Source organism: Protopterus annectens, chromosome 2.part1 (assembly GCF_019279795.1).
Source record: "Protopterus annectens isolate FY-2018-M chromosome 2.part1, PAN1.0, whole genome shotgun sequence".
Lineage (NCBI taxonomy): Eukaryota > Metazoa > Chordata > Ceratodontiformes > Protopteridae > Protopterus > Protopterus annectens.
The window spans coordinates 1,119,559,871-1,119,585,951 of NC_056729.1; the positions used below are offsets into that span (position 1 = coordinate 1,119,559,871).

Consider the following 26,081-nt stretch of genomic DNA (forward strand, 5'->3'; position numbering starts at 1 on the left):
TTTTATAATGACATGTTTCTGCCTTTATGGAAGCCATGAAAGTTCTCAGTGAATGCTTCTGTGTTTTGTCCACATAATGCATTGTTATGTCTCCTGCAATGGCAAATGTCATGTGATGTTGGCTCTTCTTATCTCAGATGTAAGCCATCACCTATTTATTGGGCAACCACACTATGCAGTTGTATTGTGTTGGATTGGTCCCTGCATAAATGGTGCACTTACTTTGCACTGCTTTTATTCATATCTTATTATGATGCATCAGTGCTACAGAATGACTCAAGACAGATATTGTATTGTTATACAGGCTTGTGTTATTAAATAATCAAGGTGTAGTACGCTCGCTGGCTACACTGATATTTCATCTCATTCCTATGTCTCTTGAATAGCAGGGATGTGATAGTGTAGGCAACTTGTGAAAGCATTTTGTCTTTCCAGAAAGTATCCACATTTCTGCACTGAATGTTTTGGAATGCAAACTTAGCAGCCACAAATATTCTGTTGTCCTCTAGCTGCAACCAAATCCTAAATGGTGATTAGGTCTCATAGCCATGACTCAAAATAGTGTAGAGCATATTCTAATCTAGTCTTTAAAATATTAGGGGCAACATTTAAGTATTATGTTGTTAAACTACATATTCAATAAATTATGTTGCTCTAAGCATGCCTCTTGACTGTCCATACTTTTGCAGAATGTCCCTGATTTTGCCTCATTGTTTTGCTTTGTCTTTGTAAAATTTGTGATTTTTTTTCTAATAAATCAATAAGTATTATTATCAGTCAATACTACCAGGCATTATTCATACTTTTTATTTCTCAGAAAATGCATGTTGATGCAAATTTTCTATTTCTATTAACTTTTCAATTGGATTAGAATAATACTTAAGAGCTGTACCTGATTTTTGGGGATATTGCCCCATATTATTGTTGGCTTTGTCTGCAACTCTTGTCCAAAGAAATTGATAGGCATGCTCTACAAGGTGCTACACTTCATGACCTATACCTAAAACAACCTCAGATTAGGCAAAATCATCATCATTTTCTTTCGGCTGTTCCCGTTAGGGGTCACCACAGCGGATCACCTGTTTCCATTTCTTCCTGTCCTCTGCATCTTGCTCTGTCACACTAACCACCTGCATATCCTCACTCACCACATCCATAAACCTTATCTTAGGCCTTCCTCTTTTCCTGTTACCTGGTAGCTTCATCCTTAGCATCTTTTTGCCAATATACTCAGCATCCCTCCTCAGCACATGTCCAAACCAACGTAATTTTGCCTCTCTGGCTTTATCTCCAAACCTTCCAACCTGGGCTGACCCTCTAATATACTTATTCCTAATCCTGTCCACCCTAGTCACACCGAGTGCAAATCTTAACATCTTTAACTCTGCCACATCCAGCTCTGACTCCTGCCTTTTTGTCAATGCCACCGTCTCCAACCCATATAACACAGCTGATCTCACTACCCTCTTGTAGACCTTCCCTTTCACTCTTACTGGTATCAGTCTGTCACAAATCCCTCCTGACACTCTTCTCCACCCACTCCATTCTGCCTGTAACCTCTTCTTCACATCTCTTCCACACTCACCGTTACTCTGAACTACTGACCCCAAGTATTTAAACTCATCCACCTTCGTCACCTCTACTCCTTGCATCCTCACCATTCCTCTATCCTCCCTCTCATTCACACAGATATATTCTGTCTTAGTCCTGCTGACCTTCATTCCTCTTCTCTCTAGAGCATATCTCCATCTCTCCAGGGTTTCATCCACCTGTTCCCTACTCTCACTACAAATCACAATGTCATCTGCAAACATTATAGTCCACGGGGACTCCTGTCTGATCTCGTCTGTCAACCTGTCCATCACCATTGCAAATAAGAAAGGGCTCAGAGCTGATCCTCAGGCAAGATCATGGTACATATATGATGATAATTGACTTCTAGTTACTCTGAAAACAGCATGAGATTCATGAGCTGTTAGAAGGATGAGGAATGAATGATTATTACAGAGCTATCTTGTTGAAACTGAGTTGTTTAACAATAGCCATCCTTTTAAATATTTTGTTGAACTTCTTTATAATCCATGGTAATACGTACACTTGGTGGTTCTGTTTTCTGGGTGACTGTGATTTTGGCTGCAATACGCTGCCCATTTATCTGCATTAGTAGCAGCTTCATTGCTCCATTTCTGAAAGGGAAAAGGAAACATATCTATTATACTTCTGGTGGGTGCTGCAGGCCTAGTACAAACATCTCTTAAATTGATACAGTGTCAATAGTGTTATAAAAATATGAATCTTTGATAATTGTAAACAAAATACATACAGGACTTATCATAAGTCAGTTTAGAACACACAGCTGTTCTCAGTAATGAAGACATCATGGGGACAGCAACATGGTATAAAGCATTCATAACTAAGAAAGTAATGATTATTGTTTGTGTCTTTCGGCTTTTCCCAGTTAGGGGTCGCCACAGCGGAACTCCGGTCAGCTAATGATTGGCAGTTGATTTTTACGTACCGGCTTGCCAGGCCTGACGCACAACCTTCAGTGAAGGTACACCCATTCACACATGTCTCCACGCTGAAGACGCTCTAGCTGAGAATCGAACCAGACAGCGTCTTACTGTGAGGCGACAACGCTACCGCAGCACCACCACCATGGAATAAGAAAGTAATGATTATACTAAATGTAAAAAAATAATCTAAATCAAGTAGCTTTACACTATTCTAAAAATATCTTCAGAAAGGTATTTCATCTAATACCCTATTATATAGACATGAACAGTGCATTTTAATAAACAATTTAACACAATTTTAGATGGACCTTGCTACATGCTCTCTCTATTAGAAAGCAAATGGAAAGAACGATAGTTAAACACAACATAACTCTACATTTTTGTTTAACTAATAAAAAAGTTGTCATATGTGTTCATTTTCACTTGTTAAACATAGCTGACAACTTCTATGAGGATATAAAACTCCTGTTGCTGAATTAGTATAGAGTTATAGTAGCTTATACACTAGTTTATGTAGTGCAGTTTTGTGGGTTCAGAACTCAGTGATGTCATGGCAGGAATTTTCAGGTTTAAGAAACTTTACAAAGGGAGGTACTTATCAACAAAATTAAATGCAAAAATGTCACGCTTTTTTGCATCAGAAATGTGTAATTTAGTTCTGCATATGCTAAGAAGGTTACAGCAAAGTCTAAGGGTTTATTTACATTTGTTTGAAATGTGCGGCAATACACTATAAGACCAAAGAAAACAATGTCTCCATCTGTTCTCTAACATTTGTTTGCACATCAAAACAAATTCACATGTTCAAACAAAGGGATAGATTAAACATGCTATTTCTTTGTCATTCTTTGTTATACTAAACAGAATACTAGCAGGATACGAAAGTACATTGTTTTCTGTCATATTTAAAATAGCCAATCTTCTGTTTTATAAAAACAAAGCATCAGAGGCTGGATTCCAAAACAGTGGAGTAGAAAATGCTCACTGCCACCATATCTCAACCGTAACTACTCAAAACAGTAAGATCTTACTGGTGGCAGCTACCTGTATAAGGGAATTGGTGCTGCAGACAGTACATGGTGCTAAGCCTTATGGCTTGCCAGTTCCCACAGGCAGGTAGAAGTGTAGTACAGGACTAGGTAAGCCAGAGGGAGGTAACAGAAAACTGTTTTTAAATGGTAGATCCTGCCTACTTAACCTAGTAAACTTCTTTAAAAAAAGGCTTTGAACAAGGGCAAAACTCAGACAACATATCTTAATCTGTCATAGATCTTTGACACTATCTCACACAACAGCATTATAGAAAGACCAATCAAACTAAATGTAAGTCTGAATATAACCCATTGGATAATAAACTGTCTCAGAGGCAGAGTCCATGTATCAAGACTGGGGGTATTTCCTCTTCACCCAAAGGCTCATTATCAGTGGGGTCCCCCAGGGCTCTGTCCTAGAGATGCTCTTATTTGGCATCTATTTCACCAGTGCTTAAAAAGAAGTTATGTTCTTACCATAACGTTCCATGTGAATTGTTCATCTCGCCTTTGTTCTTACACACGGGTTCGGAGCTGATCCTCAGCTCTGGGTCGGCCGCTTCACAAGCTCTGCATTTAATAGAAAGCTCAAGGCACAGTCTATATCCCATGATCCTCATCTACCATTCCTCAAATCTAGTTTGCAAGAACCAGAAAGCAGTACTAATCACTGCATCTAACTCTCATGTCATCACACACACTTGAAGCTGAATACTACTAGAACCACCCTCAGATAGGCAAATAGACAATAGGCTACTTACTGAGGATTGGGTAGAGAAGGCAACCTAGAAAAAACAACCAGACACTAGTCATACCCGTTCTACTAGAACGTGGTGGGGGATGGAGGGAGGGGTTGTAAGAACAAAGGCGAGATGAACAATTCACATGGAACGTTATGGTAAGAACATAACTTCTTTATGTGAAATTGTTCGATCTCGACGTTTGTTCTTACACACGGGTAGCGTCCCTAGCTCCCTTACCCTGGGTGACTTATGGAAGAATGTTCCTGAGTACAGTGGAACCAAAAGACGCTCTGTCCTTGGAGGACCTGTCTACTTTGTAGTGCATGACAAACGTATGAGGTTTTGCCCACGTAGCTGCTGCACAAATAGTATCCAATGGAAGAAGAGCGGTATGGGCAGAAGAAGTAGAAACAGCCCTGGTAGAATGAGCCTTAGGCTTAAATGGAAGTGGTTGCTTTGAAGCAGAATAAACAAAATTTATGCAGTCCAAAAGCCATTTGGATAATGTCCATTTGGTTACTGCCATGCCTTTCTAATTCTCCGTGAATGACACGAACAGTTGGTCCGATTTTCTATAGTCTTTTGTCCTGTCCAGATAAAATCTCAGTTGTCTATGTACATCCAACTTGTGTAGCATGTATTCCAATTTGTTTGAGTGGTTTTTGAAAAATGTGGGTAGTTCAATGGATTGGTTAATGTTAAGTACAGAGCATACTTTCGGGAGAAAGGACGGATTAGTATGCAAGGAAACTCTGTCAGGGTGAAAAATCATGTATGGTGGTCTGACTGACAGTGCCTGGAGCTCTGAAATTCTACGAGCTGAGGTAATAGCGATGAGGAATAGGGTCTTCCATGACACATACTTAATTGAACAGGTTGACGCTGGTTCAAAGGGTGGTAGCATAAGCTGAGACAACATCAAATTCAAATTCCATGGGGAAACCGGTTCACGAATGGGTGGTCGAAGGTGAAAGGTACCCTTCATGAAAGCCCTAAAAGCCTGTGAGACATAATTGAAGAATCCCCTTCACCTACATGGAAGTTCGATATGGCCGCTAATTGCACCCTTATCGTAGAAGTAGAGGCCCCTTTGTGAAACATTGTGGATAAAAATTCTACAATTTTGTGTATCGGGGCTACCAAGGGTCTAATCCTTGTGTTGACGCCCAGCAAGAAAAATGTTTCCATTTGCTTTTGTATAATTTTCTGGTAGAAGGTTTGTGAGAAGAAAGCAGGATGTGCTGTACTGAAGAAGACAAAAACTTTGACCTGACTAAATTGGGAAGTGGAGCAGCCAAGCTGTCAATTTGAGGGACCGTACGGATGGATTAGGAACTCCCGACGAGTGAGTCAAAAGGTCTGGCTCCGGGTCCAGAATCCATGGTTCCTCCATCAGGTGGGCACAAAGGAAGGGAAACCAGATCTGTCAAGGCCAGAATAGTGCTATGAGTATGATCGTCCTTTCCAGGTTCCTGGCTTTCTGTAGAAATTTGGGAATCAAGGGAACAGGAGGGAAAGCATACAGGAGACCCGGGGGTCAATCGTGCACTAGTGCGTCCCTGGGGGCACCCCTCGGAGGGGGAAGAAGTGCAAAGTAGCTTCTGTATTTGGCATTCAAGGGGGATGTAAAAAGATTGCAGCAAGGCTGGCCCCATCTGCGGAAAATCCTTTCCGCCACTTGGTTGTTCAGGGACCACTTGTGAGGTAACAGGATGGCTCTGCTCAACCTGTCCGCAATGACGTTGGATGACCCCGGGATGTGCATTGCTATCAGAAAACAACCTGTGGATGCCGTCCATTGCCAAATTCTCAGGGCCTCTCTGCATAATGGATAAGATCTGGTTCCACCCTGCTTGTTTATGTACCAGACCACCGACATATTGTCCGTCTGAACTGCCACTGTTCCTAGAGGTAGAGACTCGTGAAAGTGTTGCAACGCTAGGAACACTGCTCTCACCTCCAGAACATTGATATGCAGATTGTACTCTATCTTGGACCACTCTCCTTGGACTGTTCTCCCCTGAAGAAGCCCCCCCCCACCCCATCAGGGAAGCGTCCATGGTTACTGTGGCTATAGGACTGGGTAATACAAACGGACGACCCATCGTCAGCTCTTGGCTGTTTAGCCACCATTGAAGATCCCACTTGCAGGATTCCGTGATCGAGATGTGGTGAGACAGAGAAAGATATTGGAACAACCACTGCGCGAAGAGCAGCCATTGGAGGATCCTCATGTGCATCCTGCCGAGAGGAACTGCAATCAACGTGGCTGACATCAAGCCCAGCACTTTCAGCACTTGTGCCGCAGAAACTTTTCTGTTCCGAATCAGAATAGCGACCTGGTCTCTGAGGGCTGATACTCTTGTTTGTGGGAGTTTGATCAGCATTGTAGTAGTGTCTAATTTCGCCCCTATGAATGAGATATGCTGTGAGGGTGATAAGGCAGATTTTTCGAAATTGACTGAGATTCCTAAATGGGAACAAAGGTTGATCGTGTATTTCCTGGATTGTAACAGATGATGCTTGGTGGTGGCGGTGAGGAGCCAGTCGTCCAGATATGGAAACACCTGGAATTCTATGCGCCTCAGGTGAGACGCCACTACTGCCATGCATTTGGTGAACACCCTGGGGGCTGAGGTGAGACCAAAGGGCAGTGCTCGAAATTGGAAATGACTGGCTCCCAGCCGGAAGAGCAGATGATCTCGGGACGCTTTGGCCATTTTGATAGGGTAGTAAGCATCCCTGAGATCTATAGAGCACATCCAATCATCCTTCTGTAGGAAGGGAAGGATCGACTGTACTGTAGCGTGACCATCTGGAATTTTTCCTTCCTTACGAAGGTATTGAGTTTGCTGAGGTCCAAAATCAGCCTCCAGTCCCCTGTTTTCTTTGGAACTAAAAAGAACCTTGAGTAAGTTCCGGATCCTATCTGGTCCACCGGGACTGGTTGGATGACTCTGTTTTCGAGCAGCTTTTTTATTTCTATGGCTGCTTGATCTTGCAGACTGGGTGGAACATCTGGAAATCTCTTTTGTTGTGGGGGCATGGTGATAAAAGGGATATTGTATCCTCTGGTTACTACTCTTTTTACCCAAGAATCCATAGTAAGACTTAGCCAGGTCTCTGGGTATAAAGCTAAGAGACCCTTGACTGCCTCCAGAGTATGACACTCAGGCCTCCCTTCAGGAGTGCTGGAAGGGCTTCCCAGGGATGCTATCCCTATCACCCTGGATCTGCAGACCCCCTCTGCTGCCTGGGCGGTGTCTTCCATTCCTGCCTCCTCCTCTGCCTCTGGAGGGGGCGTCACTCTGTGTGGGCTGGTAAGATCCCTGAGTCTTTCGGAACCACATTTTTCCGCCTCTTTGCCCTTTGGGGTACGGTCTGGTCGGGGCAGAAAAATGCACCCCTACGGCAGACAGGGTCTTACCTTCTTGCTCACACCAAGTGAGAGTCTCCTTCACTTTGGGACCAAACAGGGTGGCACCATCAAATGGGGCATTGGTAAAGGAAGACTTGAAGGCTTCCTCAAAGGAGCAAAGGCGCATCCAGGAGTGCCTCTGTAGAGTGATCGCAGAAGCTGCAGCCCTACTCGAACCTTCAGCCACATACAAGATGAGCCTCATGGATGAGTTTACTATCGACGTGAGGGTGTTAAGTTGTGCTATTACCTTTTCAGAGACAGCAGCATCTGTGTTACCCTGGAGAGTATCTCCCAACTCTTTAATGAGATCTCTCTGAAGTCGTGTAAAATGCGTGAGGTAGTTCAGCGAATGCATGGAAAAAGTTGCTGAACTGAAAATGCACTTCCCGTATCTATCCATAGTCCTGGAATCCTTATTAGGAGGATGAACAGAGGAAGATGACTCAGACGTTTCCTTCTTCGTGGCTGCTGCTACCATAGCATCCACTGGGACACCTTTTGTAAGATAAGCCTTGTCTCGGGGGGGGCAGTAATATACTTGTTTGGCTTCCTAGGGACTGGTTCCACTGTATCTGGAGTTTCCCATGCCCTACGAGCTATCAGATCCATTAGTTCATCGAAGGGCAGGGTCACCCAGGAGGTAGAAGGTTGAGCCCCAAATGCCTTCAGCAACACCAATTCATCCTCAGTGGGGGCAATGGTCTGCCAATCACCCCTCTGTTTCAAGATCTCCAGGATGTCAGCAAACGAGACATCCTCCGAGGGGGACTGTGGGGACCCCTCTGTCTCCTCCAAATTGGTGTCTGGTGTGAGTGATTCTTGTGGAGAATCAATGTGCCTCCTCTTGCACAATCTATTCCTCGGGACTTCATCAGAGGGGGCATTTGGTGAAGCTTCCAAGGAGCAGGGGACACCCTCTGGGGTTGGCTGAGGCAAAGGGTCTCTACGCTTGGGTGGGATCGCTGGTACAGAAACAGAACGCGGCCCTTTAGGGGAAGGAGAAGATGACTGCGATGAAGTGAATGTCTTTTCAGACAAGACCTTCCTCATAACGTCGAAGGCACTGGAGCCCCGGGTCGAGGACTCCACCAGGTCCGAAGAGCATGGTAGTTTCTCCGAGACTGGGACCACGGGCTCTGACCCCGAGGATGGTGCCGAACTAATCTGAGCCGAGGCTCCAAGAGGAAGAGTCGGAACCGACAACTCGGTTCGACTCTCGGCCCCAGAACCAAGGAGAGACCGTCGGCTCCGTGGCTCCTCTATGGGCTCCGAGGGAGTCGAGGTCAGTGGTGCCGATCACACAAAGGTAGGCTTCGGCGCCGAGGGTTCAACGATCATTGGTTCTTCTTCTCCTGGCTCCGAAGACTCAAAGGGTCTCAGAGGAGGATCTGCTGGAGATACAGGGAGGGCTTCCAGTTTCTAAACCAACTGGGATGAAACCGCAATTAGCTTGGACAGAGCTGTATTCTCCATGAGCTTCTGTACCACACGATCCACGTCAGTATCCGATAAAGGTCTGGAAGAACAGGTCGAAGGGGCCGAAGATGTCACCGACCAAAGGATCGAGGGAGGAGGCACATCCGACACTGGCTCCAAGACCTGAGGCTCGATGAGAGATAATTGCTCAGTGTTCGACCCTGAGGTCTGTGGAGCCAGCGACCGAACCTTAGACGAGGTGCTCGGAGCCGATGACCTGGACTCCGATACCTTCGAAGTCTTCGACCCCTTCGAAGACTTAGAAGTCTGATCAGCCTTTTCCAAGGCTTCTTGAAAATCAGGCTTTAGTAAGCCTCTTTCTATCAGCTTCCTGCGCCTTTCCATCATAACCCTTCCACTGAAGGAGTGACAAATAGAGCTGTCCTCCTGCAGGTGGAGAGGGCCAAGACAGTAGACGCAGGAAGCATGATTGTCAGTAATGGACATCTTCTGCCCACACTGACACCTTCTGAACCCTGATTTAACTTTTTCAGACATAGCTGACAGGGAACAAAGTTTAACAAGTAAGAAAAAGTTATTCTAAGTACACTAAAATACTAATTTACTAAGAAATATGAACAGCTAAAAATTAGCAACAGTCCTAATTTAACTATGAAATACTATAGTAAATATGGATATATGAAAATATATATATATATAAGAATAATAAGGGAGTAATATCAATAACACTGCACACAAATATTAACTAGCTAAATACTAGAAAACTATCTACTAAAGTTCTAATACTAAAGCTGTCAGAGCCCTGACAGAATAAAATAGGCCTAAGCCCTAAGATTATATGTATAAAAAATCTAAAGGCAACAAAACCTGGCTAAAACTACACACACACACTAACACTCTATATATATAACTAGCCAAAAATTTTAGCAGTTCTTAATATAGAAAAAAAGAAAGTTTTAACTGGCCCGAACTTTCTCGATGTGACCAGCTGCAACGGCAAACTAGATCTGAGGGATGGTAGTTGAGGATCATGGGATATAGACTGTGCCTCGAGCTTTCTATTAGATGCAGAGCTTGTGAAGTGGCCGACTTGGAGCCGAGGATTGGCTCCGAACCCGTGTGTAAGAACAAACGGTGAGATCGAACAATTTCACATGCTGATGTCAAGGGTCTTTAGCTGATCTACAAAGTGTCTCCTGAGGAATACTGGATCCTGTAAGTGGGTCTTTCACATACAAACACTTGGTGCCTATACAATGGTCTAAGGCAATAAAATCTACACAAGCACCCTAGTACCTACTGCATAAAAGACATAATTATTAAAGGCTTAGCAATTTTTGGAAACAATGAGCTTTAAATTGACCACTACAGCTCTATGGTCATTAGAAAATCACCCTACCTAGCCCTGCTAATATTCAGAGGTATAACTTTTAAATACCAGGAATTTTCAATCCTTCTCAGCTCATCTCTTATTAGACCCATAAATTAATATAATGCTCCCCTCACTATGTACATGGTCAAACACATGATCCAGTTTAAAAGACCCCATTACTACCTCACTAAGAATTTAAGGACCTGAGTTCTAAGTCCATTGCAGACTGTCATAAAACTGTTTCTCTGTTTAAGTATCATACGGTCTCTGGTGAGGTGAACTCTGCTTGCTTACAAGGTCTCAAAAGACTCTGTCTTGTATGGCCTTTTACACATTAATAAAGCTAGTAACACTGCAAACACCCATAGCTGAGATGTACATTTCTGCTGTAACATATATTGAATCTGTTAGTGGAATAAAAAGCTCTCCTAAAAAAAATTCCTTCATCCAGAATAGACTTTCCTTCTATAGTAAACAAAGTAGTCCTTTCCAAATGTTACACGGATGAATGGGTGGGAAATTTTAAGCCACCCCAAGGATGACCACCTCAAACTCTTATGAAAAGAGGTAATATGCATAGAGTATTATTTAGAATATGTTTCAAATGATCCAGATCAACTGTCTACTAATAATCAATGAACCTAAATCATGCACATCTGCAGTACTGTGATTTGTGAGCTCATTCATATCTTACACTTTTGAAACAACAAAGTCTGCACTTTTCCAAAACAGCCTCAGTGTGATATTCAACGTATTGTATGAAGAAGAATAATGCATGCATTAGGGACATCTTACCTGTTATGTATGCTGTGATGCTGGACAGCAATTGGTATATGAACTTATATGTTAGAAATGGTACTGCAGGAAGTCAAAATACCCACAGTACCAGTGCTGATATACAAGAGGTGCTGTGGTGACAAGCAGTTTGGCTGTCTTGATGGTTACAATGCAGGCAGAGCACTTGCCCAGTTATATTAACAACAGGTAACTAAATGTCATTACCTATTTTTCTTATAACAGATACACTTTATTGATGTAGCATTAGCATAGTGTTAGATAGTGTAGGAAATACACCACCCTAGAGCTGGACGTTAGTATTGGGGTACCATTCCTGGATGTAGAGGATCTTCAGTATACTAACTGTTTTAGAATCCTACTCCAGTAACACAGTTTAACTTTAGGATGTTGTGATGATAAAATACAGTTGTGTAATTCCTCTTATCATAACAGCAGATGTTTATATCTGTTAAACTGTTAAAGTAGTTTTAAGCAAAATGGAACATTTTGCCAAGGATCAGACCAATACAGGCAGTTTTCCAAAGCTTTAGGGCTCCTTTCACATGGATTAATCACTGGTATGCATGACAGATGTAGACAAAACCAATGAGTAGGTTATCAAATACTTCAGAGCTTTCTTGACTCAGAAGAAAGGGAGGCTACAGCCCTGCCAGATAAGGACATAAAAGTAAAAGACCCCATAACCTGGCAAAAAATAGCAAAAAGAGGGAGATGGAAGGAGCTACTGCAACTTTGTTATGGTAAGATTACTTACACAACTGTACTATGTTCATCATCAGATCACTGCTTCAGTTATTAGATCACTGTTGAAGTAGCCTTAAACAATATGGCGTGAATACCATAACCTTACTGAGTAAGAGAGGAGGAAGCTGTTTCAGAAGCCGGGATCCCTTGGAGAATACTCCTAGCAAAGCTTGCTGTAGACTTAGAGAAGGAATCTAGTTTGTAGTGTTTCGAAAAGGTGTGCACTGATGACCAAGTTGGTGCCTCTAGTATGTTTCTACAGTCTACCCCTTTCCAAAAAGCCACAGAAGTAGTCAAGACTATAGTAGACAGGGTCCTGACCATGTCTGTAAGTTTCTTCTTTTGGTGACAACAATAAAAAGTAATAGCCTGGGTCAAGCATTTAGAAATTGTCTGTTTAGACACTGGTTCTCCTTTCTTCTTACCTTCATAAAAGACAAACAGTTGATCAGAAGTCCTGAAGGATTCTTTTCTATCAATGTAGTACATGAGTTGTCAACAGACATCACAGTGTGAAGAATTCTTTCTCCCTCCTTTTTAGGGTCTGGAAATAAAACAAGGAGATAAATAGCCTGGTTTTGTGTTAACTATGAAATGACTGCAATCATAAAAGACATATTTGTTCTCAAAGTCTCCCCGTCTTTGTGAAAAACATGGTAGGATACCTCACCTTAAGAGGTTATAACTTGGATGCTCTTCTTGTAGAAGTAAGTTGAAAAGGAAAGGGTTTAAAATAACGGCCAGAAGATAATAACTTACACAAATATTGAAGAATCACAGGAGTCTAAGCCTTAAAAGGATCCTCTTGGCACTTGACTGATACCAACTAGAAAATATTTTCCACATACCCATATATGGTTTTCTCGTAGCAGGTTTCTCTGCTTCCCTTAATATCTGCTGCACATCATTAGAATGAAGTGCCTAAAAGATATTAAAATTCTATCATCCAGGCAGTTAATGGAAAGATGTTTAACACTGGGTTGTGTAAAACCCTCAAATTCAGTCTGTGAGAAAGCTTGTGGTAATTGCTCGTGGCCATTTTCAAAAGAAGGTAGAACCACTGTTGCCTGGAATAAAAGGGGGTCATCACAACTATATTTAGAGGGTCCTTCTGAATCTTAAGGAGAACTCTGGTTATTAGAGGAAAGGCAGAAAGGCATGCAGAAAGCTTTCCATCCATGGGAATAAAAATGGTGTTACTTCCATTTATGACAGTCTGTCTTGGTCCTGTTCAGCTTTTCTACAACAATGTTTTGCTCCGACAGAATGTATGGAGCCAGAAGGGACAAACTGAACTGAGTTGTTAGAACCCAGGCAATGATACCTACTCTGCAAAGGGGTAGGACCTAGTCCACCCGTGTTTGTTTATGTACCACTTCATTGTGGTACTGTCTGTGCTTACTAACAGAGGGTCCTGGTTTCTAGATATGGTTCACAGATTTGAAAGCACTTAGAGCCATTATTTCCTTGACATTTGTGTTTTAATTTGTTTTATTTGTTCTACAGACCCCACCCTTACACTCCCTTGGACACAGCTCCCCAAGCAAAGTCTGAAGCATATGTCATTATAGACTGAGCGGGGACTAGCAGGGAGAAGGGAATACCTTGTTTGATAGGCAACTGATTCACCCACCAATCTGAATCTGTGATGTGCAAGTTTAAAAAGAAAGGTCTGGAATGGGTCTCCATGTTCCTTCTTTCTTTGACACCACAAAACTTATTGAATAAAGTTCTTTCCCTGCTTGATCTGGGAGAACTCTTTCTATTACCTCCTGAGACAACATCTGATTAAAAAAAAAAGATGACAGGCCCATTTTACTGGAAAGATGTAGAGGAAGCCCTTAAAATTCAGGATGTGAGTCTCATCTTTGACATTCTAGAATGATTCTTCACACCCGACTGTTTGAATTATTATCTGGTGCCATAATGGATAATTAAGAATTGAACAATGGGATAGATTTATGGGGCTGACACTCTGGAGAGGGGGAATATCCAGATGGGTCATATAGTCAAATTTTTTTTTTGTGTCGTCCCTGGTTCCTCCTCTTTTCTTTGACCCTTCCTGTCACTGTTTTGTGATATTTTGTTTGCCTAAACTTTTCTGTGTATACTTTTTCTGCTTCTTGAAAATCTGGAAGAAAGTCTTTTGTTATATTTCGGAATAGGTAAGGTCACCAGCTAAAAGAAGCTTCATAGAAGTTGACTTTGACATAGAAATTACTAAAGGATCTGACTTGGGTAACTGAGGCACTTTATACAACTTATTAGGTATTTTATGAAGAGATGGCTGACTGTTAGGAAAAGTGTAGGCTGGCAAAAAGACATATTCTAAGGTTGAAAAAAGCAGGAGAAACAGGTGCAGAGTAAGGAAACTCCACCTATCTATTGTTGATATTCAGACATGTTTGTTTATTCCACTGAAAAAAAGACCCTCGGATTGGCAGTGGTGTTACAATGAAAAAAGACCCTCATATTGGCAATGGTATAGACCATTCTTCAAGAGAAGAATCTGAGAAAAGGCTCTCTTCAGAATCAGCATCTCTACCCAGTATTGTGAGAATATGAAATAGACTATCCCTGTCCAACTGTTGTGCCTCAGACTTGGAATCAGAATCTATTATATTTTCTTCGTCTACTGAGGAGGATAATCATCACTCAAGGGCTGTACTACTCTCAACAATGCTTCTGCGAATCCTAGTCAGTTATTTTTCTCTAAATGAGGAAAAATGTCTGGACTTATGATTTATTTTCTCAGGAGACCCCCTCCTCATAAAAGTGGTGGATTAGAGGATGGTCTCTACCCCAAAGGAGCTGCAGCTCCTCACTGCGTGTTAACATAGGATCATACACTGGTACCTTCCATGAAGCCTGCAAGGGTGGTACTCCCTTCCCTGATAAAGGCATCTGGACATGCATGACTCCCATTCAATAAAATCATCTCAAGGAGCAACACCAGAGGGACCAGAGGAAGTAGTTGAGTGGTCTGAAGAACAACTAATGGCCACACAGAGTGACCCATCAATGGATGCGATACCAGGGAAGCTCAGTTGAAGACTGAAGTCTCTCAGATAAGTTTTTTTTTCTTCTTGCAACTTGGAGAAAGAGTGAAAGTCTAAGAAGGACTCAGGTCCATGTTCTAGCCATGAAACGAGTTTCTCAGATGGATAGTAGAGCCAAAAAGAGTTAGTGAAACATTCAGACTTAAAGGATTGTTACTGACACAACATTTTTCAGTCATAAGCACCAAACACACTCACCAAAGCGTATTGCAACAAAGTACACTTTTCCTCACACCATTTACTAAAATTCACAAAAGAGCTATGGAATCCCCACAGGGCCTTAGGACCACATTACAGCTGAGTATAGCATTTCATAACTGGTCATTGTAACAGTGAAGGGGCAGTCTCCATTTCTTGCAGAAAAGTGTACTTTTTGTTGAAAAAATCATACAAGACAGCTCTGTCCAATAAAGTACAAGTCCCACAGAAAAGTTGTGAAGTATACTTAGTTTTACAAGGAAAGCAATTTTACACAAAAATGCCATCAAAGAATTCCCACCAATAAAATTGAAGCTCTGCGTAGTGTCTTCTAGTGACAAGTATTTCAATAGGTTGAAATGCCCTAAAATCAAATATCCAAGAACACAAAACACACACACACACACACACACACACACACACACACACACACACACACACACACACACACACACACACACCTTTTTTAAATAAATTTGGAAGTTAATCCCCAAATGGAGAATTTATCTACCTAGCTTTGAAGAAGACCCAACTGACCAGTGATCTCCTGAAGTCCTATGCACTCTTTCAGGGCAAAAAAAATGTTTTGAAGTAGATAGTGCCCTAGCAACTAGTTTGAACTACATCTCTTATGCATACCAGTGCCTATGGTACATGTAAGGAGCTCTAAAGCTTTAAAAAGCTGACTGAGTGGAACCAATCCTTGACAGGATGTCTCATATTGTTTTAGACTACTGCAGCAGGGATTTAATGATGAACATATGCTACTCTCCTAGTTCAGTATTTTGAAATCTAAAATACATACAAGAAGACCAGAAAAAAATAAGAATCAAAACTCACCAAAATGAGGTTCCTCCAGATTAAAATCCATAGTTTATTATAAAAAACACATAAACCAACATAAATATTGACTGCTTTCATCCCTAATAAACAGGGATATCATCAGAATATACCATAACATCAGCCAAAATTTGTTTAAATACAATAGCCACCAAATAACCATTTGTTGAATGAAAAACACAAATTAATTTAATATAAATTATTTTAAATTACATTCTGTGCATCAATAACATTACTTAGCCTTGTTTTTTAGGGATGAAACCACAAAATATTTCTGTTGGTTTTTGTGGTTCGTATAACATTTACAGGTTTGTCCAAATTTCCTTGGTTTTAAGTTTGGTATTTTAGACATTGTTAGGCAAAATATGAGAGGAGGTGATTAGAAGAATGAGATTGAATCCAGGGAATTGTATTGGCAGTTAACTTTGAATGCCAGCAACCTACCAGGTATTAATGAACATTTATTCCTACTACCTATCTTAAAGCAAAGGGCAAGGAAGTCATGAACTCATGTTTTGCCTCAAATTTTAAAAGTTTCATATCAACATATTTATTATGCTTTTTTAATTCATACTGAGAGTTGTTTGTAAGGCTATAATTATTGCATAAGGAATGTTACCACTTTAAAAATTAATTGAGTGAATGATAATTGATTGTTATAACAGAACTGATTAGTGAGAATGTTTTTAGTTTTATAAAGTTTGTCAAGAGAACAGACGAAAGCACTTACATCAACTCTTTGGTCACTTTTGGATTTTATACAATTTTTGCTTGACGTGTGGAGATTTCTAAAGAATAAATTAACTTTTCTGAATGAGTCTCTGTTTTAGGTTGCCTGTTTTGGACTTGGATTGTTTTTTTTTTCATAGTTGGTGCTTTTCCAGTCCTAACGCTCATTTTGTTTCATTAAAGGCATTCATTAATTTATATATAATCAGGTTATTTGGAGCAAGGGAGTGGTTACAGAGGGTGGTTCTGTTAAGAGCAATAAAAGCATTAAACTCATTCCTTTAACCAAGTCCCCTTGAGACTGTGCTACCTTAGAACTGAAACTTAAAAGCTAGAGACAAATTAAAATATATAATATAAGAAGTTTCTGGACAGGGGCATCATGTGCTGACTTGTCAGAATATGGGCTAAATTCTTGGCTAGGCTTGTAAGAGCCTCAGGGCCAATAGCCTAGTAACTTCCTCTGATCCTATGTTTCAGTAAAGGATATTCCATTTTTAACTCAACTGTGAACTACCTACTATTTTATTATTTTGTAGTACATATTTTAAAGTTTGAATTTTATTAGTGAACTAGGTGCATAACATATTTCAAGGTGTGTACTTCACACCTTCCACACTGCAAAGTTTCTGCTTGATAAATATCAGAAAAGTACAAAAATCGTATCACGACAGAGGTCACTATAATTGCAACTTAAAATATTTAAGCAGAATTTATCATTTTTTTCTTCCCTTTTGATAAAAGCTTGTATCTCACACCTCTCAGAGTCTTGAATAAAACAGCTGTGAGCTATGCAATCTTTAGATCTATAGATTGGTGCACACCCCTCCTGAAGTTGTGACTGCAATTTCACCTACTCTGACCACTATTCCCAGCCGTGGACTTCACTGAGGCTTCAAATGGCCTGTCTCACAGCAGTATGTCATCCACATTTGTCTTCCAAAGAGGGATGAGCAGGCAAAGCCTCATCATTCCTCCCTTCCCCATCAGCTCTTATAGGTATTTGGGGTACTATTAGAAACCAACCATCCTGAGTCATAGTAAAGACATTATCTCTCATAATAACACAACTGGCTGTCTCTTCAAGATATTTGTATTTTTGACACATACTTTTGGACTCATTAAAGGATGGCAGACATTGGAGCTGTATGATGTCAGTCCCTGAAATTCTGAAACATTGCATGATAGTAAGGTGAATTAATGATTTATGATGCTGGAGAGAAACACATGGCAGACAATAATCATATAGGGCTGCCTAAAAGTTGTCTCATGGCAGAGACCCCACGGCTTGGGAAAAACAATTCCTATTTAGGGATCATATTTTCCAAGAAAAAGTTGCATGGTACACCTGTTATTTAGATGATATTTTAATCCTTTGGTGAGGTAGTAGGAATTCTGCTGCAGCATTTGTTGAACATATTTCTAAATGCACGAATTTCCTTAAATTTACCTGGGAATTCAATACTGAACTAATTTGCTTCCTTGATGTTGAATTGATTAAACGTCCTTCATTGGATGGGGTTATTTCTAAAATTTTTAGAAAATCAACATACTCGAACGCATTCCTTCATTTTTCCAGTTGCCACCCTTTTCACCAGAAAAGGGGAGTTGTTAAGGGACAACTGGTATGGGCTGCAAGAATAGTGACCTTAGAGAATGATTTTTTAGATGAATGCAGGTTATTGAAGGAAATGTTTAGTAAACGTAGCTACCCCATCAATTTAGTGGATGACCTGATAGATGAAGTCTCCTCTAAAATAGTTTGTGGTATTTTTCAACCATTATTGAGTGTCAAGGATAGTAATATCTTCACTAATTTGGGCTCTTGTAGTCCGGATAATTCGTTGGACAATTTGAATGTTACTTGTAATACATTGGAAATTGACTGGGACCGTAGGGATCTTGTCCCCAAACAACTATCTGGGTCCTCATATGTTGACTTAGCAAGGTTGAGCTTTATAACTACATTTTCTATTGATGCTCCCTTTTTGAGATCAATTATTTTCAAAAATTGGCCCTTCTTATTAGATAATTAGATAATTTGACTAGACAACATGTAGGAGGGGCTCCCTTTGTAGTATTTAGGAAAGGCATGAATTTAAAAACACTTTTGGAAAATAGTACTTTAAAATGTCATCCTCCACATTGTGGGATGTTTAAATGTGAGGACTGCCGTTGGTGCAAATATATAGATGTGGTAACCTTTTTTACAATAAATGGCAAAAAATATCACATCAATGATAAATTCAATTGTAACACCAGAGGGGTGGTTTACTTGAGCTCATGTAAAAATTGCCCCGTTTTTTACGTGGGCAAAACTAGAATTTATGAGTACTTGTATGCCATTGACTAAAAGAATTTCAACAATGCACTTGCAAGGCATATTAATTTGTGTCCCAAACATGAATTCAAGTTCTTAGTTATTGAAAAAATTCCAGATAATTTTAGAGGTGGACCAATGGATTTGAAATTAGAGGAGAAGGAACTGATTTGGCAGTTGAAATTAAATGCCTTAGTTCCGCCAGGTTTAAATGACTTTGTTTCTATTAAGAGCATATAGAAATTAAAAGCATTAGTTAGATAGATTTATGTTTATACATTTTTAATGATTTTTACTGTATATATATTACATTATACAAATGTATTGTTACATGTAATTTTTGGAAGTATTTGTAAGGATTTTTATTACTTATTTTATTTTTTTGACATCTGGTTTGTTTTTATAGGAGTTTGGCACTTTAAAATGAGGCTGTGTTTTTCCAAAGGAAATGATGTTTTTCTAAAAGAAATTATGTCATGATAAGTATTGTATTTAAGTGTACTTGTGTGTCTTAAAATTGTCTGAAGAAGTTTGCTCATTTTAGTAAACGAAAGCACTTATTGGAACTGTTTTGAGTATCCGGTGTGGTCCTTTTTTTTCCCTTCACTTTGTTGCAGTTTGTTCATTTTCTCTGAGTTTATTTGTTTGGTTTATGGAAGTTAGTTCCGCACCTGGATCACAAGTACTTTTTAATACTATGGATCCTACGCTTAATGTTATGGATTCTTCATCTAACAATGACAACGGTGCTCTAGCAAATTGACTGCCTTAACAGAACTACTGTTGCAACGTGTAGACTGTTTGGCCTCATGGATCTGGAAGTTCCGGTAACCCAGTCTCTCATGGTTTACCTAATTCTTCTTCGCCTGGGACATCAGCTTTTGCCTTAGGATCGCAGGATTCAGCAACCATTCTCCAAGGGTTTCTGGTTCTTCTTTTGTGCCCTGTTCAGACTTTCGGACTTCAAATGCACCTTCCAGCAGGACGAACAAGTGTTTGGGGAACAATGGAGATTTTGTGCAGTACAGTAAATACACCATCTATTATTCTGACTCTGGAGGACTGGTTTAAAGATCCAGCTTGTTTTGTCAATGGGTCCTTTTAGCCTGACAGTATTAGAAACTCTGAAATTGGCAAAAATAACTTAATTAACAATTTAAAGGTTTATGACACCAAACTGTTCAAATTTAAAAAGTTGAAAACTGAGGTGCAGTAATTGTCTGAATGCGGCAACAAGTCCCAAAGGGACTTAGACAATGGCGGTTTCCTACTGTGTTAGTTTCAAACTCACCCTTTCACAAGGAACTTTTAAGTTTGTTTGATCGACAAGGGGTTGATTTTATGGAACTTTTAATAAAAGATTATTGTGCACAGATGGATAATCTGAAAAGTGAATTGGCATTATTGGACTCTAGTATTCGATCTGACAATCACTTTTTCTGCGCTACAAATTTGATTTTTTACATATTTTTCACTAGTATTAATAACGCTTTGTTTAAAATTAAAGAAAATAAAATCAAGAAACTTAATAGGGTCTCTTTGGCTTATGAGAAGGGTCTAGTGTACCCTCTACCTCCTTCCAATGTGAATGTGAATGTGAACTTTGGTTCTAATAATGAACTAGGTGGTTCTGGTGATAACTTTATTGCTGTGGACGATAATAATCGGAAGCAAATGAATGATAGTTTGTTAGATGAAGGGTCCCCGGTCAGGAGGAGTGAGAGGGTTGCTAACAAGAATATCACTAACAATGCAAACAATCAAAACAACACTAATACTAATGGTTCACATCAGAATCAGGGTTTTCAGGGACACAGGAAAATAAACACGGGGGAACAATTAAATTGTCCACAGCAACAACACCAGTGGAAGAAGAAAACACAGAACAGGAGGAGGAGATAGTTCTTTCTCCTCACCCAGTAGGACAAACTAGTCCTATTAATACACAACAGAGACCAGTTCAGATTTTATTTAACAGTACACAAGACTTTAGAATCTTCAATTATTCTACCTTTGTTCCTACCCCTTTATTAATAGAGGTCTTAGCCAAAGGTTCAACTTTTGTCCCTTCAACTAGACGTGACTTAGCAAGAACACTTATTGACCTTAAAACATATACTAGGAAACTGAATTTGAACGTGGTATTTGGGAAACATTCCAGTCTCACTAAAGAGTTCAGAATTGCAAGTATCTTCAACCCATTCTTACACCCTTCCATTTTATTATTCGAAAGAATTTGTGAGAATGATTTTAGAACACTTTTGACCACTAGGCGAGCCCTTAATGAAAGATTGTGTAATTTAACCCAACCCGAGAAGGATGCTTTGGATGATTTAAGATTTGCTGACATCCGTATCATTAAACCGGATAAGGGGGGTGGGTTGGTGTTTATGGACAATGAAGACTGTAATTATTACATGAGTTCTCTGTTGACCAATAGGGCTTATGTAAAGGTTTCCCTCAATTAAATGAATGGAGCATATCAAAAAATTAAAGGCTTCATTAATGATGTGTTTATTGAGGAGTGTATTGATGTTGATTTGTTGAACTTTCTCTTAATCCCCTACCCAATCACCCCTACCTTATTTGGCTTACGTAAAATACACAAAAATTTGGAAAAACCTCCCTTCCGTCCCATCAATGATGGGAGGCAGTCTATAACCTATGGATGTGCTAAATTTGTGGATGTCAAACTTAAGGAAGCTTTAAGAAATGAAACCCAGATATGCAAGGATTCGTGGACATTTTTAGGTGCCATGAATAATTTTCCTTTTTCTTGGAACCTGAATTTTTTAACAATTGATGTCCGTGATTTGTACACTGCCATTCCTCATGAGCTTGGTTGTGAATGGGTCAGGGATTTTTTGTTAGAACAACATTTGGATGGTGCTTCCATAGATTTAATTCTTTATTTGTTGGAATTAGTTTTGAGCAATAATTATTTTTTGTTCAACAGAGAATTTTACTTACAGAAAACTGGTGTAGCCATGGGGTCTCTGTGTGGTGGTACCTTTGCTAACACAGTGATGGCCCACTGGGAAAAACAATTCCTAGTTAGGGATCATATTTTCCAAGAAAAAGTTGCATGGTACACCCGTTATTTAGATGATACTTTTATCCTTTGGCGAGGTAGTAGGAATTCTGCTGCAGCATTTGTTGAACATATTTCTAAATACACAAATTTCCTTAAATTTACCTGGGAATTCAATACTGAATGAATGTGCTTCCTTGATGGTGAATTGATTAAACGTCCTTCATTGGACGGGATTATTTCTAAAATTTTTAGAAAATCAACATACTCAAATGCATTCCTTCATTTTTCCAGTTGCCACCCTTTTCACCAGAAAAGGGGAGTTGTTAAGGGCCAACTGGTATGGGCTGCAAGAATGGTGACCTTAGAGAATGATTTTTTAGATGAATGCAGGTTATTGAAGGAAATGTTTAGTAAATGTGGCTACCCCATCAATTTAGTGGATGACCTGACAGATGAAGTCTCCTCTAAAAGAGTTTGTGGCATTTTTAAACCATTATTGAGTGTCAAGGATAGTAATATCTTCACTAATTTGGCTCTTGCAGTCCGGATAATTCATTGAACAATTTGAATGTTACCTGTAATACATCAGAAATTGACTGGGACCATAGGGATCTTGTCCCCAAACAACTATCTGGGTCCCCAGATGTTGATTTAGCAAGGTTGAGCTTTATAACTACATTTTCTATTGATGCTCCCTTTTTGAGATCAATTATTTTCAAAAATTGGTCCTTCTTATTAGATGATAATTTGACTAGACAACATGTAGGAGAGGCTCCCTTTGTAGTATTTAGGAAAGGCATGAATTTAAAAACACTTTTGGAAAATAGTACTTTAAAATGTCATCCCCCACATTGTGGGATGTTTAAATGTGAGGCCTGCTGTTGGTGCAAATATATAGATGTGGTAACCTTTTTTACAATAAATGGCAAAAAATATCACATCAATGATAAATTCAATTGTAATACCAGAGGGGTGGTTTACTTGAGCTCAAGTAAAAATTGCCCCATTTTTCACGTGGGCAAAACTGAAAGACCCCTCAAGAATAGAATTTATGAGCACTTGTATGCCACTGACAAAAAGAATTTGAACAATGCACTTGCAAGGCATATTAATTTGTGTCCCAAACATGAATTCAAGCTCTTAGTTATTGAAAAAATTCTGGATAATTTTAGGGGTAGACCAATGGATTTGAAATTAGAGGAGAAGGAACTGATTTGGCAGTTGAAATTAAATGCCTTAGTTCCGCCAGGTTTAAATTACTTTGTTTCTATTAAGAGCATCTTGAAATTAAAAGCGTTAGATAGATTTATGTTTATACATTTTTAATGCTTTTTACTGTATATTTATTAAATTATACAAATGTATTGTTACATGTAATTTTTGGAAGTATTTGTAAGGATTTTTATTACTTATTTTATTTTTTTGACATATGGTTTGTTTTTTATAGGAGTTTGGCACTTTAAAATGAGGCTGTGTTTTTCCAAAGGAAATGATGTTTTTCTAAAGGAAATTATGTTTTTCTAAAGGAAATGATGTCATGATAAGTAGTATATTTAAGTGTACTTGTGTGTCTTAAAATTGTCTGAAGAAGTTTGCTCATTTTAGTAAATGAAAGCGCTTATTGGAACTGTTTTGAGTATCTGGTGTGGTCCATTTTTTTCTTTTTCATACTATCCTACTTACTTAGTGCATATTCAAATATTCAGTGTATTAATTCCCTGTTTTCATCTGATTGTTAAAATATGTAACATATTGGACTAGACTAACAATCATCAGAGAGCTTTGGAACTGCTTCTTAGGAATCAGTTTGGAATTAGTGCTTCCATTTTGCTCCAGGTGAAAGAAAGTGCAGAAGGACATTATTTCTTAGTCTTCCTAGAAACATCAAATCCATAAAAAGCCTGAAGACTGATTTTTACAAGCCAATATGGGATTAATGCTGTTGCTTTGCTCCTGGTGAGGGAAGGAGCAGAGGGGCATTGATTCCTACTAGTCTCTGATTGGGCAATGTGTATGGGACTTCACTAAGAAGTCTAGTTAAAGTTCTGGTGAGATTCTCTTCATTGTCCTTGTGCCTTTTGACTTTCTCTTGTGTCCAGACATTGTTGGTTCTATCCAGGGTATTTATTAAGAGAAGACTATAGCAGTTGTACTGAACCCATCAACATTTGGATTAACACTACTTTTCAGGAAGCAGCTTGGGATTAGTGCTACTCTTTGCTTCTGGTGAGAGAATGAACAAAGCAGTAAAGGTTCACTGATTCCTAGCTGTGTTCAGCTGTGCTGAGATCAGCACTATCTCCACTGTCAGACAGATAGCACCTGCTGTAATCAGCTTCAGACTTCATAGTGCTAACTCCCCTTCAGACCACATTAGACAGCATTTTGAACCATGAATTTGCACATTCCAGCCATCTTTGTAGTCAGCTTGGTTAAAATGGTCATCCTGAGACTGTGACAATTGCTTCATGTTTACTGACAACCACCTACTACTTAAATACACTGCCACAATGTGTGAGAGATGTAGTTACATAATGTTATTGGAGGCAAAGCCCTCACACAAAGTCATGGCAAGTAACATGCAAGTTGTCTGTACCATGCAATACCACACTAAACCAATCCCCACTACCTCAGACCAAATACATAGACCTCCATAGGTTAATAATATTTCTCAAAAATGCCAAAACAGCTATCATCAAATGATCAAATCTAAAAGGTCAAAGTCAGAAATGCTGAACCATACAAAAAGATTGAAAACCAACTGTGTGAGCTCACAGAACAGCAGGGATTAGGGAATTTGCCCTTTACCTTCTGTACTGCGATCTTAGAATTCATATAAACAATTATCAGGGATTATGGGTGGCTTGTCCCTAGCAAAAAAAAAAAAAAAAAAAAAAAAAAAATATATATATATATATATATATATATATATATATAAACTATTGACTGAAAATGCAAAATCAAACACAAATAATGCTAATATGTCACTATAAAGACACTAATATCTACCAACTGACCCTGAATATTTGTCACTATTGCATACATGTATAGTGTTTCAGGCTTCTGATAGGGAACCATATATATATATATATATATATATATAGTTTACAGTTTTTGTGTTTCAGAATTTTATGTTTCGATCGTTAGGGTTCAGTGTTTCATTAATCAGTATTTTGATATTTCAAAGAAATTTTGTAAATACATCTACATATGCTGAGGCTCTTAAAAGTAACTTACCTAAAATGCAATGGTTTCCTAAATGTAACCTAAGATACAAATACCCTCAGCAACCTCACAAACATCCAACACAGGTAGCCACCATGAAACATAAATCTCAGGCTGACTCAATTCACAAGCCAACAAGACAAACCACCAGACATAGCCAGGGAAGACTCAATAGTGAGACACACTGTTGCACCAGTCACTAGGCTGTGCAAGAATAGGATCACAGTCAATTGCTTATCTGGTGCCAGGATTCACCACATCATGCATGCACATGGGTCCTTACACCTCAAGTACATGTATGACACAGTCATATTGCATGTAGGTGTAAATGACATGAGACATACCTGAATGGACTATATGAAAATAGACATAATAGAGCTCTCTAAATATGTGTCGGATGCAGGTATGAACCTAGGCTGGAGCAGCATTCTACCATCATCAGGAATGATTCCACAATATTAACAAATCATTATATATTTGGATTAGCTTCTGGTGTCATTCTAAGGGGGCACATATATATCAGCATGGGAGCAGATGGCTGACAGTATTAATTGCTTTGCCAGGGATGGCCTGAAGCCTCTTCCCCCAAGGCCTTCACAAACTGGAAAAATCAT

The 26,081-nt window shown here is 39.5% G+C and overlaps 1 protein-coding gene across 6 annotated transcripts in view; it reads right to left on the reverse strand.

The window, feature by feature from the left end:
* LOC122794349 (cysteine-rich secretory protein 2-like) overlaps positions 1 to 26,081 on the reverse strand; it is a 641,399-nt gene that overhangs the window by 306,120 nt on the left and 309,198 nt on the right. For all 6 annotated transcript variants that reach the window (XM_044062663.1, XM_044062664.1, XM_044062665.1 and 3 more), the window contains one exon: positions 2,096 to 2,186. In XM_044062663.1, coding sequence (XP_043918598.1) covers positions 2,096 to 2,186 — 91 coding nt within the window. The remainder of the gene's footprint in view (positions 1 to 2,095; positions 2,187 to 26,081) is intronic.